The sequence below is a fragment of the Mercurialis annua genome, linkage group LG7 (assembly GCF_937616625.2).
Source record: "Mercurialis annua linkage group LG7, ddMerAnnu1.2, whole genome shotgun sequence".
Lineage (NCBI taxonomy): Eukaryota > Viridiplantae > Streptophyta > Magnoliopsida > Malpighiales > Euphorbiaceae > Mercurialis > Mercurialis annua.
The window spans coordinates 48,299,105-48,316,996 of NC_065576.1; the positions used below are offsets into that span (position 1 = coordinate 48,299,105).

At 29.9% G+C, this 17,892-nt stretch overlaps 2 protein-coding genes across 2 annotated transcripts; both read right to left on the reverse strand.

Moving 5' to 3' along the window:
• Positions 1-3,904: 3,904 nt before the first annotated feature.
• On the reverse strand, positions 3,905-6,749 carry LOC130015741 (stemmadenine O-acetyltransferase-like). Its single transcript, XM_056106481.1, has 3 exons — positions 6,426-6,749; positions 6,258-6,272; positions 3,905-4,885 (listed from the first exon to the last, which is right to left on the reverse strand). Exons 1-3 carry the CDS (start codon positions 6,747-6,749, stop codon positions 3,953-3,955), a joined length of 1,272 nt encoding a protein of 423 aa, XP_055962456.1. The 3' UTR covers positions 3,905-3,952.
• Positions 6,750-13,246: 6,497 nt separating this feature from the next.
• LOC126657283 (stemmadenine O-acetyltransferase-like) lies at positions 13,247-14,982 on the reverse strand. The gene is made up of 2 exons (XM_050351949.1): positions 14,090-14,982; positions 13,247-13,671 (listed from the first exon to the last, which is right to left on the reverse strand). Exons 1-2 carry the CDS (start codon positions 14,979-14,981, stop codon positions 13,247-13,249), a joined length of 1,317 nt encoding a protein of 438 aa, XP_050207906.1. The 5' UTR covers position 14,982.
• Between the last annotated feature and the right edge of the window lie 2,910 nt (positions 14,983-17,892).

The following is a 17,892-nucleotide window of genomic DNA, read 5'->3' on the forward strand; positions in this document are numbered from 1 at the left end:
TAAACAAAAGAAACATTAGGTAACTGTTTTGCTAAAAACATGCAATCCTAAACAAGAAGATCTCTGACTACCATGCCCGGGTTTCAAATATCAAGAATAACCTCCATCGCATCCAACTCGATCATAAGATCCTCCTAACCTTTAAGCCAACTCAAAACTTCTCAAAAACCTATCAACTCTGCCGTCCTAGGATCAAAATTACCAACAAAATTTAACTTGTCTTGCTCGGATAATATTTCCCCTGTCATTGCGAACCACAACTCCTATAGCACCACTACCATTACTCGAAAAAAATTTACAGTGTCTACGCTGGCTTTGAAACACCCCACTTCCAGACACTTCCACACTACCGGACCATCATCTTTCCCACACAGCTCACCTTCAAAACCATCACTGTGTCAACAACCTCTAACCAAGGTTTGCCCAAAACGATGATGTTCCTATTAAGCGAGATACGCCAATAAATCATCGTTACCAACTCTCTTTCTTCCTTGCTCACCCTAGCCAGTTCTGACACCACAACTTAACACTCTACTTCATCCCCGCTATACCATGCTGCTTCGCTAACCTCCAACAACTAGAAGCAGTTTCATATTCAAAAAGAAGGTGCTCGGCAGTCTCATTCATCCCATAACAAACCTGACAAGCGCTATTTATGAACACATGCTTCCTAGATAGAGCATCGACCGTCGGTAGAAAACCTACGACAACTAATGGGAGTAGAAATACTCCTATTTTCGATGTGTATTTCAGTGTTTCTATTGCCCTTTTATTGTTATAATTAAGCTATATCGTACTTATTGTTATGTTTCAGTGGTTCGAATTAAATTCATGGAAATCAATTAGTTTTTGACTTAATTGAAGCATTTTGGAGGTTACTGATGAAAACAGACGCCAAGAGCACAAATGCATACTTGTGAATCTGACCTTGTTGCAATAATTGACAATTTTGGAGCATTTGCGGATTTCAATTAACTTTGTGTTCTTCATAAATAATAAAGTAGACATCTCAAACTTTAAAGAGAATTAAGAGCCAACTCATTTCTACGTTTCTACATCGAGTTATGAAGTTTTAGAGTCGATGATCGCGCAACTAAAAATGAGGCGTGACAGGAAGAGTGACTGCACCTCGCGTTGCGTCTCAATTGCTGGAAACTGATAGGAGTATTTTACTCCTATCTTTAGTGTCGTTTCCGCATGCTTTATTAACGTTTTATCACGGTTTTATGGTATTTCGTATGCCTTATTACGTGTTTTAGTATTTCAGGTACTTAGGAGCATTGCGGAAGCATTTTGGTGCAAAAGTTGGAAAAGACGACAAAAGCGACGCGGAAGCTCATTTGCAAATCTGAAAAGCTGACCCCTGGGCACTAATTGACCAATTTGGACTATCTATAAGCCTCAAATGAACTCGTGATCTTCATGAAAGTTAAAGTAGACGTCCTAAGCTTTCCAACGGTTCAAGAATCGACTCAATCGGACATTTCTACACCGAGTTACGTAGGTTTGAAGATCGAGATCCGGAGCAGAAAATGGCAGCTCGAATCAGGCTCCTCATTTAGCCCAAGGAGCTCTATTCGAGCTTGGGCTTGCTGGAATGGGGAAATCTTATTTCAAGATGCAACAAGGTTATTAATTTGCTATTTTGGGCCCAACACTTGTGTAAATGAATGTTTGTCTTTTTCCTTCTTTTGTAAGTACTATATAAGGAGTCTTATCTCTATTTTAGGTATAGAAGATTTCCCTAGACTTTATTCTATTAGTGTACTTCTGAATCTTCTCCTAATTTTATAAATCCCTAAATTTTAGTCTTCTTCTTCAATAGAATTTCCAGATTTTTATATTTCCACCATTGTTGAGATCTTTGAAGCTTCATTGAATGAACAAGTTTTATTTTCTATTACAACTCTTATTTGTGGGTTTTTCATCTTATTGTAAGTACTCTTTAACCATGCCTTCCATTTATCATTTTGTTAATTTAGCTCTTGGTATGTGTAACTAATCCCCCATGTTTGGGGGTTGAGATGATTTTCTTCTTGTTATGTTAAATGGTATGTTTGATTGGTTAAATGCTTGTTCTAATTCTAGTTCCTAATGCTTGTGTTAGCCTAGCTATCTAATGCATGATTTAGTGTTTGCTTGATTCATTGAGAAATGGTTAGGTGAATAGACTTTGGAATTAGAAGCCTAGATTGTAATACCACGAGAGTGGATTAGGATTTAGGTGACCTTGAGTTTGTTGATTAATTGATGTTGGGTAATTGGTTTTGTTTAGTATCACGAGAGTGAGTTAGGCATTAATTGATTACTTGATGATTGATTTTGTCGTTCTTAGAGGCTCGAGAGAGCGGGAACGGTGCGCTAGGCACAACTCGGCCCTTGCTAGATACCAATTCATCCATTACTATGTATGCATGACCTAGGAATGATTTCAACCCCTAGACATCTTTTACTTATTGATTAAACTCGTTCTTATTATAGTTGCTTGAATTGTTAGTTTAATTGTTTAGTTGTTTAGTGCCTATTTAGTGTTAACCTTACTTGAACTTCAACCATTCGTGCTTCGCTAAACGAATTGAATCGCAACTAAAGTTCATTCTCATCAATCGCTCTAAATTCACTCCTCGTGGGATCGATTCCGACTTCCGGATTATTACAAGTTGTGCATTTTGCTCAACAGAAACATGAATAAAAAAACCATTTTGGACACGTACACTTCGATTATGGTGCAAAAATAGAAAAAGTATTGTCACATTAGCGCCACATGAGAAAAATTACATAATTGTACAAAATTGAAACGAAATCATGCATTTCAGGATAAATTGAATAAAATTGAAAGGTTTTGACTTTTGTGAAACTTTCGTGAAAGGTTTGACCCTTTTTGGTTATATAACCTTTATTTTATGAGTTAGTGATTCGAACAACTGTACCATCCTCTTGTCAACTTTCTCTAAACTTTAAATTCCTTCTTAATCTCTAAACATTTCTAAATTTCTTAAACATATCTTATTCACCCTCTAAGGTGTCTTTTGAGATTTCGAAGATTGTTTAGTATCATTTATAATATTGAGAATTTATTTAGAATATATGTTGAATAAAAAATTTATTTAAACTTTTTTCAAATAGAAAACAGCCGAATTTGTAAAATATGGATACAATTGAAAGTGAAAGGTGGTAATGTGGGTAGAGTAACACTGGTGATTTTATAAGACAAAAATATAATTAAAAGAATATCATAAAATGGGTGATTTTTCAAAATATCTATTATTATTATTATTACAATAAGTCGACTTTTGATCGTTCACACTCAAATTCTAAAGACTAATTACATGCTATTCGCGTACGCTCTTCGTTGCAATTTATATCATAAAAACCATCATTTCTAACCTAAACATCCTTAGGTTTTGGTTTAAAATATATGATTTATAAAAAGTATATTTTTTGAAAAGTTAGTGTGAAAAAATAAATATCTTTTTTATTTGGCTTACTTACTAACTTCTCTAAAAGTTATATTTTATTTTTAATAAATTAAAATTTAAAAATAATATTATTCTCAATAACTAAGTAGAATAATTAAATATAGAGATATAATTGTATTTCATAACGATTTAATTAGAGAAGTTAAACTTATCTAAATTTTTTTAGGGAAGTCATTTTCCTAATTAAAGGGAACTCAATCTCTTAATTTTTCGGAAATAGAATAGACAAAATAAACCAAGTAAAAAATAGATGATAATTTTCAAAAAATTATACCTTCTAGCTTATTCCCAACCAAATGAGGTATAAACTTGTCGATGTTTTTGAAGGGTCCCACTTACTCGAGAAATTAATTGTATTTTAAGTAAATAATTGACCAACTTACAAACATTATATTCTGAATTTCTTAAAAAATATCAAACTGGATTAACAAACAGAAATATAACCAACTTCTACTCACTCAAATCAGAACTTACTAAAATCTAGACCTCAAAATTGAAGAAGAAACATGAGCAAGAAGCTCCTTATCAATGTCAAATTTAGCCATGTCTTCTTCTTTCAGAGTAATCCAAGCCTCTATCCCCTTCCCATCACTGGTATCCAACATAATAGTTAAATTCTTGAACGGAACCGGAGCTGAAGCGACCCACTCCGCCTTTCCCCACCCGAAATCAATTTCATATGCCGGAAAATTGCATAAACTGGTAAAGCTAAAACTAATCATTTCTCCTTTAGCCTTTTTCTCTGACCCTTCCTTGAGAAAATTCAAATGTTCGTCGCTCTTTTGAAGACTTTTCACATAATCCGCGTTCACATATTTTATGGAATCTTTTATCCGACTCATAAATCCGTCTTGGTCTGCTAGCATCGTTGTAGCGATCCGGAATAGGTTACCAAAATGCTGATCTGATAGAGGCGGTTCCATTCTCGGTCGCAAATTCACGGCATGAAGCATTAAGTAGAGCTTATTGTTTGCTCCGTTTTCCTGAGTAGCCGCCATGAACCGACTCCATAGGAAAGCGGACAACGCCTCCACCCGCGAAGGAGTGCCGCAATTGTCATCAGAGTATTTAGATTTAAGATATGATAAGACGGAAGCATCAAATACAAATCTCTTTGTGACAATATTATCTTTCATAATATAGTTTCTTGGATCAAACCCTAAATATTTAGGTGGAAATAGTGTGGTTGAACCAAACGGAGGGATTTTAGTTAAAACATCATAATTTGATTGTCGAGTAATTGCAGCCCAGTGGTTGAGGAATATTATTTTTGATAAGCCATCGCCAAGTTTATGCGAGAGCGCCATTGAAATGGCTAAACCGCCGCAAGTAAAGAAAGTAATTTGAAAAAAAGCTGCGAAATCTTTGCCTTCATCAGGTTGAAGGGGAAAAAAATTCTTGTTGGTCTTAGCATCGTAGCATGGATGGACCTACAAAAAGTGTATAATCAAAATTTACTCATTTCATTATTTAATTTTTTATATAATATTATAAAGACAAAACCTTTTTTATTAATTTTTTTAAAATTATACGAAAATATACATTACTCCTTCTGTTTTTTATTTTTCTAACTAAATATATTTGACTAAAATTACTTGTTCTTTTAAGATTCAAAGATGATTTTAGTCACCAACGAGGTATAACTCAAATGGTATAAGTACGAGGCAGAATTCTTTTAGGTTGTGGGTTTGATTTATCTCACAAGCGGGAAATACTTGTATGAACCTAACTCGCCAAGTAGGATTATGAACCATCCATTTACCGTGTGACACGTGGCCACAATGAATGTACTAACCAATCAATAAATATCACATTAATTACTTGTATTTTAATGTGGATTAATGTGATATTTATTGATTGGTTAGTATATTTATTGTGGCCACGTGTCACACGATAAATGGATGGTTCATAATCTTACGTGTTGAATTAGGTTCACCTAAGAATTTCTCCAAGCAAGCGCTCCCCCTCCCAAGTTAGTAAAAAAAAGATTTAATAGTGAAAAAATTCAAATATTTATGACTTATTGCAATTTAAAATAAACTTCTTAATTTTTGTAATAATAGCTAAATTGCATTTTTTTTCCAAGGTTGGTCACCAATTTGAATATTATTACGACAAAAAATATAATTTAACTATTATTATAAAAAATAAAAAGTTCGGTTTAAATTGCAACTAGTTGTAAGGATATGAATTTTTTTCACTATTAAACAAAAAATAATAATTTTAACCATTATTTTTCAAACTTACCCTCCCTAATAAATGACTTAATGATTCAATTTATTATGAAATATTTATTAGCTAACAGGATTATACTTAGGTTTAATTGTAAAAATTTCAAACCTTTACGTGTATTTGTAATTTAACTAAATATTTTGATTTTTATAATATTATTTTATTTTTATTTTTTTGCTGTAAGTCTACCAATTTTTTTCTAATCAATTTGAGAGTCCTAATTTCGAGTTGAATTTATACAATAATACCATAATTAGTAAAACACATTTTTCAAAAAATATAAATTTAACTTCTAATCTTAAAAAAATTCAAAAATAACATTAAACTTTAATTTTAGATTATCCAATTTTTGTGGTTGTAATAAAAAAAAATTTAATGCTAAAAATGATCAGAAAACCCAATTAAAGTAAACATGTGATATTAAGATGAAAATTAATAAAAAAATTATATTGATTGAAAAATATAAATAAAATTGCAATGAAATAAATTTTCAAATTAAAATTGTATAGAAAAAATTAAAAAATTTGATTTAAATTCCAAACATACACAAATATTCGAATTCTTGTTTTATAATTAGGCTATTTTAATTTTCTACAAATAATTTATGACAAAAATACCCTTTTTTAAGATGTATTATTTTAGCTAGATAAACAAATAAAAAAAACGGAGAAAATAATTTCTATTTTTACTCACCTTATGAAACTTTTCCGACACTGAAAGAATGTAAGAGAGTGGAATATTTGCTTGAGCTTCGACAAACAATGCACCTTCGTCGTTACAGTCTACATAATCGTTGTTCTCAACACGGCCGACGAGCGGATAGTATGCGGTTAAAGCTTCCGATAGAGATGTCTTGAGTTGGATGCATCTTTCTGAATTGGAAAAGTTGGGATGTTTAGAGTAAAAAAGAACCAAAGGCATACAAACTGGAGGTTGGATTTGATCAAGAAATGAGAGCTGGAGATGGCGAAGATGGTCTGGTGTAGGAGATGATGGCTTTATTAGCTCTTTGGAAATGACTTCTACTTCAACTTTCATTTTTCTCTCTTAGATTGCTGTTCCGGAACATGCAAGTAGATTTTGACTACTTCTTGATTGAAAGTATAAATTTATATAGCCGAAGCTGAATTATGAGAATTATTAAACTTTTTTTTCGATAGTTAAATAATTTTATATTAATATCAAGCAGTTATAAGTCTAATAATTTAAAAATGGAATATACTAACCTGACATGGAATAAGATGTAAAACCTTAATTCATAGAACGCCCTATAAAATAAAAATAAAATTATATAACTGCTTTATCACAATAAAATCCAATTCTTGTCTATATAACAGAAAACTCACCAATCCTTCATAAAAAAAAAACAAACAAACCTTTTATATAGAAAGGACAACAAAACTTTCGTAAAGAAAGATAATCACTGTAATAAAGATATATATATATAAAAAAACTAATATAAGCTATAAATGATTTCATCTTTAGTCTTTAAAGGTTTTGATCTATCTCTAATTTTTTATTTGTATATATATCAAAATTGATACGTCTCGTCGATAAATTAACTAACAAAAATAAAAAATATAAAAAAGAGTCGGCTATTTATTTTTATTTTAAAACAATAAAAAAAATGGCTACCGCCTAAAAAAATAATTATTGACAGATGTCCCGCAAGTGATAGTGAAGCTTGAAGTGTGATTCAATTTGACCTTGTACTAATGAGTTAGTAACCGTTGTTATATTGAATTATGTCATAAAATTATTATTGTTATTTGATTGCATCATTATTTAGTTGTCGGTTTTAGAAGGTTGTTTTTCATATTATTCATAGGGTCGGTACGGCTTGAGTTTTCTATTTGAGAGAAAAAAGAGAGAGAAGAGTGTTATGGACTATTTTGAGAATTATTAAATTTATTATATATGAATTAAGGTTTAAATTTCTTTACGATGAAGAAACTATAATATTACTATGGAACATTAATCAAATTTTATGTGCTTGTAATTTGGTTTACAATTACTAAGTATGATTCTCTTAGTAAGTACCAATAAAAAATATTATTTCATTCGATCTCTCATATCTTTATGTTATTGCATTTTTTTTCAATAAATCTATAAGGAAAAAAATTGAAAAATTAATGAATTTAATTTATTTTGATATTATAAAAAAATATTAATAGGTATTATGGACTAACTTTTTTCAGAGCGATAGATATTAGGGATTGCAAAAATTATTGTTTATTAAAATGTGTTTTAGTAGGGAAAGTGCTTGTCTATAAAATATCATTATTACTAACAGGAAATTATACGAGTGCTGGTGAAGCCACTCACAAACGAAGCCGGCCAGATACTGCTTTAATAAGAGTTGGGAAACATTATTAGTCCGAACTCTATTCTAATTAAAATGAGAAAGATTTGTTTTTTACGAACATTTTCGTAAGATTTGTTTTTTTATAGTTCGTTCTCTGATTAAACAAATCTGCGAAGGAAAATACGCCCAATGGATATGTTAGTCGGCACTCATCAAGAAGTTATCACTCCTGATATTTTAAATCCTCATTGACTTGGTAAATAATGTTATTATTTATGTAATAAATCATATAATAATGTTTAGAGAAGAATGTAAATATACAAGATTTAGTTTTGTGAATGTAGAAAATTTCCACCGGCAGACTCACCCATGTGGTGGTTTTGATGGAATTGTGGGTTAACAAATTTCGACTATGTAGGAGATCTTATTTGAAGGAGGTCCTTAATATGTTATATCTTCACCCTATATGGATGTGCTATTAATTGTAAAGTAATTTTACGATTTACAGTTGCTTTGTCTACAACTGAGGCGGAATACATGTCATTGACGGAAGGGGAGAAAGGTATGTGGTTGCAAGATCTGATTGATAGTTTGGGATTAGAAGTTCAGAAGCCTGTGATTTATTGTGATAGTCAAAGTGCCTTGTGCTTGGCGAAGAATCCAGTGTATCATGAGATCAAAGCACATTGATGTGAGGATGAACTTCATTCGGGATGTCATGGAAAACAAGAAATTTTTTATAGAGAAGATAAGAATTATAGTTAATACAGCGGATATGTTGACAAAGCCGTTGTTTACTGAAAAGTTCAAGCTTAACTTGGACTTGGTTAATGTTCGCATTGCATGAGGCCTTTAAGGGGCATGGATGGCCGAGAGAGTTGGTCTTGGTTAACTTTGGCTTGCAATAATTGTAAGTTAAAGTGGAAAGTTTATTCTGTGATGCAATTTGCTGGCCTTTGTGGTTTGCTGAAGAAGGTTTCAAGGTTAATCTTATTGGATATTCGCCAAGGTGGATTGTTGAGCTATAGTTCATAATTCGATTGGTTTCCAATTAGGATAAGGATAATAAACCATTTGTTTGGCAGCAATTTCCTTTTAGGATTAGAAGTCAAGTTCCTTAGGACTTGAATTGTATCTTAAGGATTCATTATAAATACAAGTGATGATTCTATTGTTAATTAACTCACTACAAACATATAGAATAAAATTATTTCTTTGCCCGTGATCGAACCACGTAAAATCTTGTGTAATTATTCTTTTCCATTTTCTTATTTATTTTCTGCTGCGCTAACAAACATAAATATATCAAAATTTCAATTCAAAATCTCACATTTTAAATTTTAATTCAAATTTACTAATTTTTAATTTTTTATTTGGATAGAAATTTCCCACAATACCTTGTTTTAAACTTATTCACTGCACTATCCAGATCTTGGACCCCTTTTCATCTCATATTTTTTATTTACCAAAATCATCTTGTTTAGTTTTTATAATTTTAAAAATACATTTTTTATCGTTTTACGCTCACTACTAGAAATTCGTTGATTAGTGACGGATTTTAGCGACGGATTTCAAATCCGTCGCTAAAATTAATATTACCGACGGATTTAGCGACGGATTGAAAATCCGTCGCTAATTCCTAATAAAAATTGGCGGGAATCATCCCGCCAAATTTAGCGACGGAAATTCCGTCGCTAAAATTGGCGGGATGATTCCCGCCAATGAAAATTGCACTTTTAGCGACGGATTGTTGAATCCGTCGCTAAAAATAAATAAATAGCGACGGATTGTTTAATCCGTCGCTAAAAGTTCTATTTTAAAAAAAATTAGTTAATAGAAAAAAATTTATTAAAAATTTATTATTAATTAAAAAATAAATATTTATTAATTAAAAAATATTATTAATTAAAAAGTTATTATTAATTAAAAAAATTATTAATTAAAAAAATTATTAATTAAAAAAATTATTAATTAAAAAATTATTATTTATTAAAAAATATTATTAATAAAAGTATTTGAATTAAAAATATTAATGTAAAAAATAATTATATTCAAATGTGGGGGTAAAGTGTAAAAGCAATAATTTGTTGTTTTTATTTAAAATAATTATAAAAAAGTTATTAAAAATATTAAGTATAAAAAATAATTAGTATGAAAAAAATATATTTTATATCGTGGAAGTAAATTGTGAGAGCAAATATTTGTTGCTTTTAGTTATATTTAAATATAATATACATACATATATAACAAGAATATGAGCTGGTTAAGATGGAGTTACGCGTGGGGGAACTCCAAAGTTAATGAGCTTTGGATGGGAGAAATGGAAGGATGGGTGACCTACTGGGAAGTTGGGAAATCTGCGGATGGATGACAGTGTGTGGTCTATCGCGGGTGGTTGGGTGACAGTGTGTGGTCTATCGCGGGTGGTTGGGTTCGGTGGGCTACCGATTAAATAATATTATATGGTGTTTTTTCCGGAGATTTTTTGAATTTTTTTGTATTTTCGGTGGTGCTATTATAGTGTTTTTATGATGTTTTTATAGTATTTTTCAATGGTATTTTTATGATTTTTAATAGTGTATATATGGTGTTTTTATGGTATATTGTATGTTTTTTATAGTGTAAATACACCATAAAAACAAAAATTAATTCGTTGTGTACGAAATGAGCAGCACAAACACCACCAAACACCAAAATAACATAAATCAATTCGTAGTATCATCAAAACAAGGGAACAATTATACGATGAATAAGAGAACAAAAATATTAAAAAGAGAACAATAGATCTATAATAATCTGTATACAAAATATCTAAAAAATCACAAAAACCTAAAAAAACTAAAAAATCATAAGAAATCTAAAACAAGACGTCGAGGAAACCAGCGGAAAAAAACGATGTCGAGGAAACTAGCAAAAGAAAGACGATGTCGAGGAAACCAGCGAAAGAAAGACGACGTCGAGAATATCACCGGAAGAAAGAAGACGTCGAAAAAACCACTAGTATAACGCCGAGGAAACCACCGAAAAATACCAGTTTTCTTATGCTCTTAGATCTGAGAGGCGTTTGCTTCTTAGGGATTGAAAAAAAAAAAAGAGAGGGATAAAGAAATTTGAGAGGACGGAGATAAAAAAAGAGATGCGGCTGTAAAAAAAATATTAAGTTTAAGTGAGTGAAACCTAATTGAAAAAGGGTTATTTTTATAAATAAAATCAGAGATAGGGTAGCGAGGGAAATTAGATAAACATGAAAAAGAAGTTGTAATTACTTTTTAATAGTAAGTTAGTTTTAAATATTAATATTTCCACAATACCTTATTTTGAAACTTAATTACAGCGTTACCTATTTTTTGGTCCCCTTTTCATCTCTTACCTTTTATATTTACCAAAATGATTTTATTTAGTTTTTTAATTTTAAAAATATTTTTTTACTTTTTATGTTTAGTGTCTTTCTTTTATCCAATTCTTTTTGCATTTTTGGTAGTATTTTTTATAGTGTTTTTATGGTGTTTTTATAATATATTTATGGTGTATTTTATGGTTTTTAATGTAAAAGCACCAATAAAATACCACAAAACACCATAAAAACACAAATCAATTCGTTCTGTACGAAATCGGTAGCATCCAAATACCACAAAACATCATACAAACATAAATCAGTTTGTTGTGTATGAAATCAAAAACATACAAAACAAGAGAACAATTATAACAAAAAGATAACTATTATATGAACAAGAGAACTATTATATGAACAAGAGAACAAGAGATATAAAATAATCTGTTTACAAAATATCTAAACAATCTCAAATAAGCTAAAATAATCTAAATAATCACAAAAAATTTAGGCAAAAGAAAGACGACGGCGATGAAACTACCGAAATAAAGACAACGACGATAGAGCCACCGGAAAAAAACGACGACAATGAAACCACTGGAAGAAAGACGACAACGATGAAACTATCGAAAAAAACGACGACGATGAACGTTGTGTTCGTAAATTTATGAGACAGCTCTTTATATTCGTAGATATGAGAGAAACAGAGGATGAAATAGATTATACAGAAAAAAGAAAAAAATAAACATGCGGCGGCTGTGTGAGAAAAAATGAGAAAATAATGTGAAAGAAGCCCTAGTTAAGAACAAAGCCAGTTTTTGAAATAATTTTGCCACATATGGTAGTGAGGGAGATTAGTCAAATATGGCCAAAAAATTTATAATTATTTTTTCTAAAAATAAGGTAGTTTGTAAATTATCGTAAATTTAAAATCTTATATTTTAAATATAATATTTAAGTAGTAACTAATTGCAAAATTAAATTTAAATTTAAAATAAACATTTTAAAAAGTAGATAAAAGAATAATTTCAAAAACAAATAAAAAAATAAATGTTTAATATTAAAAAAATCTAAAAACACTTTTTTAATTCCAAAGAACAATCTTAAATAATAGTATAACAGAACCACATCCATCCAAACATAGGATAAGCGATTTATTAATTTCAGTTACTTCATAATCATTTTTTTAGGCTTAATTACTTAAAAAACCCTCACCTTTAACTTCTTTTTCGTTTATACCATGACCTAGGAAAATTGTCACATATACTCATGACCTTGTCTTTATATTTCACATCTACCCTCGAGGTATTAAATTTACCTCTTTTCATTTGAAAAAAAAGTTTAAAATAGTCTTTCATTTTTAGTATATATTCTAATTACATGTCAATGTTATTAATTATACAAAAACACCTTCTTCTTTAATAAAATCAATTACTTTAGGACAAACTAAGTGTAATATAGAAAAATTAAGTGTAAAAGTTAGTTACTTTTTGAAAATATTTTGTTTATTTTATTTTATTTAAATTAAAAAAATTACTTAATTTTAGGACTTATTTGAATGTTTTTAAAGATGAAGTATTTGTTTGTAATTTTTTTATTAGAAAAAGGTATTAAATAACCCTTATATTTAGTTATTTTCAATAAATCATTTTTTTTGAAATTTGGGGTAAAGGTGAAATATAAAGACAATGTCATGAGTATTTGTGACAATTTTCCTAAGTCAGGGTATAAACGAAAACAAAATTAAAGGTGAGGGTTTTTTTAAGTAATTAAGCCTTTTTTTATGAATCGAATTGATATTAAAAAGCCACAAGTGGCAAAAAATCTCCAAAACTCAAGAGCTTACGCACAGTAAAGGCTACGACTCTGAGAAGGAGATTAACAATCGATAATTAAACATCATAGTCTCGAATTAAGATCCAATTTCAAGGTCTCAATCATAAATGGACGATCATCAACATGTTCAAGAAGGTCCTTGTCAATCTCAAATTTAGCCATGTCTTCCTCCTTCAAGTTAACCCATGCTTCAACACCACCTCCTTTTCTAGTATCCAAGAATGAAACTTGGTTCTTGAAAGGCAACTGAGCTGAACCTACAAACACAGGCTTTCCCCATCCAAAATCAACTTCATATATTGGAATCTTGCATAAACTAGTGAAATAAAATCCAATCACATCTCCTTTAACCAATTTTTTAACTTCTTCTTTCATTAAATTGATGATCACATTTGTCTTTTGAAGATACTTTACGTATTCTGTGTTCACACTTCTTATAGCATTACTCATTTCACTAACAATCCGAGCATCGCCGTCGTGTTTGGCATCGGCAAACCTACGTAAAACGTATAATAGATAATTGTTCATTTTATACATTTAGTTTACAAATAGTCCCAAATTTTCAATTTATCCATTTTTTATATTTAAAATAAGAACAATAGCATTTGAACATATAGATATGTTATTTTTATATTTAACATTAACTTTCATTTTTAGCATATTTGTCCACGGAACAGTTTCCTTCGAAATACGAAATAGGGTGCAATTGACGAAATTAAAAGATCGGGGTGTTATTGAAAAAAAAATGAAAAGTCGGTAGTTTTTGAGGTGATTAGCCTTTGATTTTTTAGCACACATGTGATCAAAAATGGTTAAACAAATCGTTTCACAGAATATAATAAAACATATAGTTTTAAATTTTTTCTCATTACCTTATCTTATTGTTTTGTATCCGCCGGTTGTCTTTCATGTTAGCCTGCACGGAGGCTGAAGTCACAAGATTTCCAAAAGACAAATTTGATAGCGGCCGTTCCATTTTTGGCCTCAAGTTCACTAAATTATGCAACGAATAGATATTACCATCTGCTTCTTTTCTTTGAACAGCCGCCCTAAATCGGCTCCATATGAAACCAGCTAAAGCCACAATCCTTGACGGACTGTAACCAATTTCGTCGGCATACTTAGCTCGAAGAGCTTCTATGATGGAATTTTTAAAGATGAACCTTTTCGTGACGATTTTATTATCTTTCTCGACCAACACTCCAGCGTCAAACCCGGACTGCAGTTTTATAGGCGGAAACAATGTCGCCGTACCGAAGAGAGGAGTACTAATAACAGAATCTCCGCGAGCAACAACAGCCCAACTATTCAAGAACTGAAACTGCGATAAGGCGTCGCCAAGTTTATGCGACAAAGAGAATGAAACGCATAAACCGCCGCAATTAAAGAACGTAACCTGAAAAAATGTAGCATAATTTTTGCATTGGTGAGGCTGAAGAGGAATCAACTTGTTGCTGTCGCTAGGGTTATAGTTTTGAAGAATATCTGAGAGTTGACAGTTCGCCTGAGCTTGGACGAAGAAGGCACCCTCGTCGTTGCAGTCTATAAAGGTATTGTTATTAACTCGTCCAGCAAGAGGGTAGAACATAGTTAGGGTTTTTGATAGGGATTTTTTTAGTTCGTTGCATCTTACAGAATTTTCAGAATTGGATTCCTTGGAGTAAAAAAGGACGATAGGCATACAAATCGGCGGTTGTAATCCGTCGAGAAATGATAGGCGAAGATGATGAAGATGATGAGGTGTAGGAGAACTTGGCTTGATTAGGTCTTGGCAGATGAACTCTACTTCAAGCTTCATTTCCTTTTGCTAATTAACCACGATTAGATAATAACTAAGATCAGAAGTACAAATATAGGAGAAATCCAAATTAATAAATTGAGTGGTTTGGATTCATATATCATAGTTTAATTTCAGAATTATAGAGCCGGCATGATCTATATATAATTGAGAGGACCGATGAAGGCTTCTCATTGATTCTCATCAAATATAATTTTCTCATTAATTCTCACTAGATACAGCATTCTCATCAGTTTCCACTTTTTTTAAATTGTTTATTTAGATTATATTTATTTTAATAAGTGTTTCAATCTATATTAACTTCTAACCTTTACACATTGGTGCTTAGGCCTCGCTCGGTTTGTTTTATAGCAATTTTTGGGAAATTAACTTCCCGTGAAGTATAGATCCTGAGAAGTTAACCTTCGAGGAAGTGGATAAATATTGCTTGTTTTGATTTTTATTTCACGGAAAGTACGAAATTGATTTTCAATTAAAAGACAAAAATGTCCTTTGATAATTTTTATAATATTAAACAAATAAATAATTTTTTAAATCGAGCAATAAATAATTTAATTTTTACTTATTAATATTTATTTTACGATTCAAGTACTATTTGAGAGAGTTTTTAAATATTAAAATTTAAATATTATATTTTTTTATTTGAATTTTACATAATATAAAATATTAAATAAAAATATTTATTTCTATTATAAATAATTATGAAATAATATAGGTATATTGTGTGAAATAAATAAAAATATTTTATATATGAATTTTAAAAGAAAAAAAAGTTAAGGTTAAATTAGGAAAATAAAACAAAAGTGCTAGGGAAGTTCTACTTCCTTGGGTTTTGCTAGGGAAGTCAAACATCCAACTTCCCGGGAAGTAGAACGTATAAATTGAACCAAGTAAAAAAAATTGCTACTTTCCGGAAAGTACAACTTTCTTAGTCTATTTATCCCCAACCAAGTGAGGCCTTAATCTATATTAACTTCTAATCTCTACACCAAATCATTATTTTATTGAACAGTAACCATTAGAAAATATAATTTAAAATTTCAACAAATTCACACGTTATAAAAAAATATTTATCTAATTTTTATGATTTTAATATTATATTCTATTTTATTTTTACCTAATATATAAGTTATTATTAAAAGTGTATAAATATTAAAGATCATCATCAGTATTTTTAAATAATAGTATTATTAATATTAAAAGAGATTATTATTTTTTAGTAGTCTGTATATTATTAATTTTTTTCACATCTTTTGTATATATTATTTTAAATTTATTATTTAAATAAATTATTAATTTAATTCCGCATAAATACATAGAACTTACGTCTAGTTTGTCTATATGCAGCAGGTGTGGACTCTAATTTGGGGAGTCGGTTTAAAAAAAAGTTGAAAGAATAATTTTGTATAACAAAAGAAGAAAATTATTCAATTCTTCTTTAATTGTACATCAGTTTACACTGATTATTTTTTATGTTAATTTTGAAAAATCACCTTATTGAGTTTGAATTTAACTCTAAAAAAAGCTTTATTGTAATTAGTTTTTGTAAGTTTAAACACTCTCTTTAATGGATTACTAAATGAGGAAATTTTTTATAATACACTATTTTGCATTTTAATTGTTACCTTACATTTTTTTAAATATATTTACAGGTCGTACTTTTTTTTTACTAAAAATACTTTTTCACATTTTAACAATTTATGCTTTTTTATAAAAAAACTTTATGGTATTTTTAATATAATTATGGTAGTTTTATAGTTTATTTATGGTATTTTTTTAATGTAACTATGATGTTTTATATTGTATATATAGTGTTTTTGTAGTGTTTTTATAGTGTATATCATAAAATCACTGCAAATACACCATACATACACTACAACAACACAAGAAAAACATAGATACACCAGACAAACATTAAAATTACATCATAGATATATCAGTAATACACTATAACGTAAATACACCATAAAACCACTGGAAATAAACCATAAATCAATTCATTGTTTACAAAATAAGTGACATCAAAATAAACGAACAAATCTATTAACAAGAGAAAGACAAAATAAGTGACATCAAAATAAACGAACAAATCTATTAACAAGAGAAAGACAAAATAATTATATGAAAAATAGAACAATTTTATGAACAAAAAATAATAGATCTAAACAAAAAAATAATAGACGTACAATAATCTATTTATAAAAAAATCTAAATTATCACAAAAATATAAAACAATTAGAAACAAATCTGAAAACGATATCAAGAAATCCATCGGAATAAATACGGTGACGAGAAATTCAATGGAATAATCGTGGCGATGAGAAATCCACCAAAAAAAAATATGACAGCGAGAAAACCAGAACGAGAAATCCACCGGAAGACGCGTGACGACGAGACGGAAGAAAGCGATGTGCAGCTGAAGCAGACATATGGAAAAGAAAATTGAGAAAATAGATGAATGGAAGAGTTTGAAAATCAGGTATTCTAAAAAAAATTCCTTACTAAATCTCAATTTTTTTTATTGAGTAATGGACGTAGGATCGGTTTGTGACTCAAATCGCCTTAAATATCATATTCATCTTCTTTAAACTCAAAACTCATTAATTTCTTAAAAATATCTAATTCACTCCCTTTTAGGTTGGTATAGAGATTTCAGGTTGGTTGTTGGTCGGATCGTTGAGGTCAAACCGAAGGTAATAGCCGAAGCTTAGACAAATATGCAAAATAAAATATTTTGTTGATGCCCTCGATCATTACCCTTTCAAGACAGGCAAAAGTCGAATGCATTGGGTACCACGTCATAATTTTGTTTACATTTGATGGTTGAAATATGATTTATTTGATACCATCACCATAGTGAACATTTCAAAATTAAATAAAAAAATAATAAATATCTTACTATATATTTTTT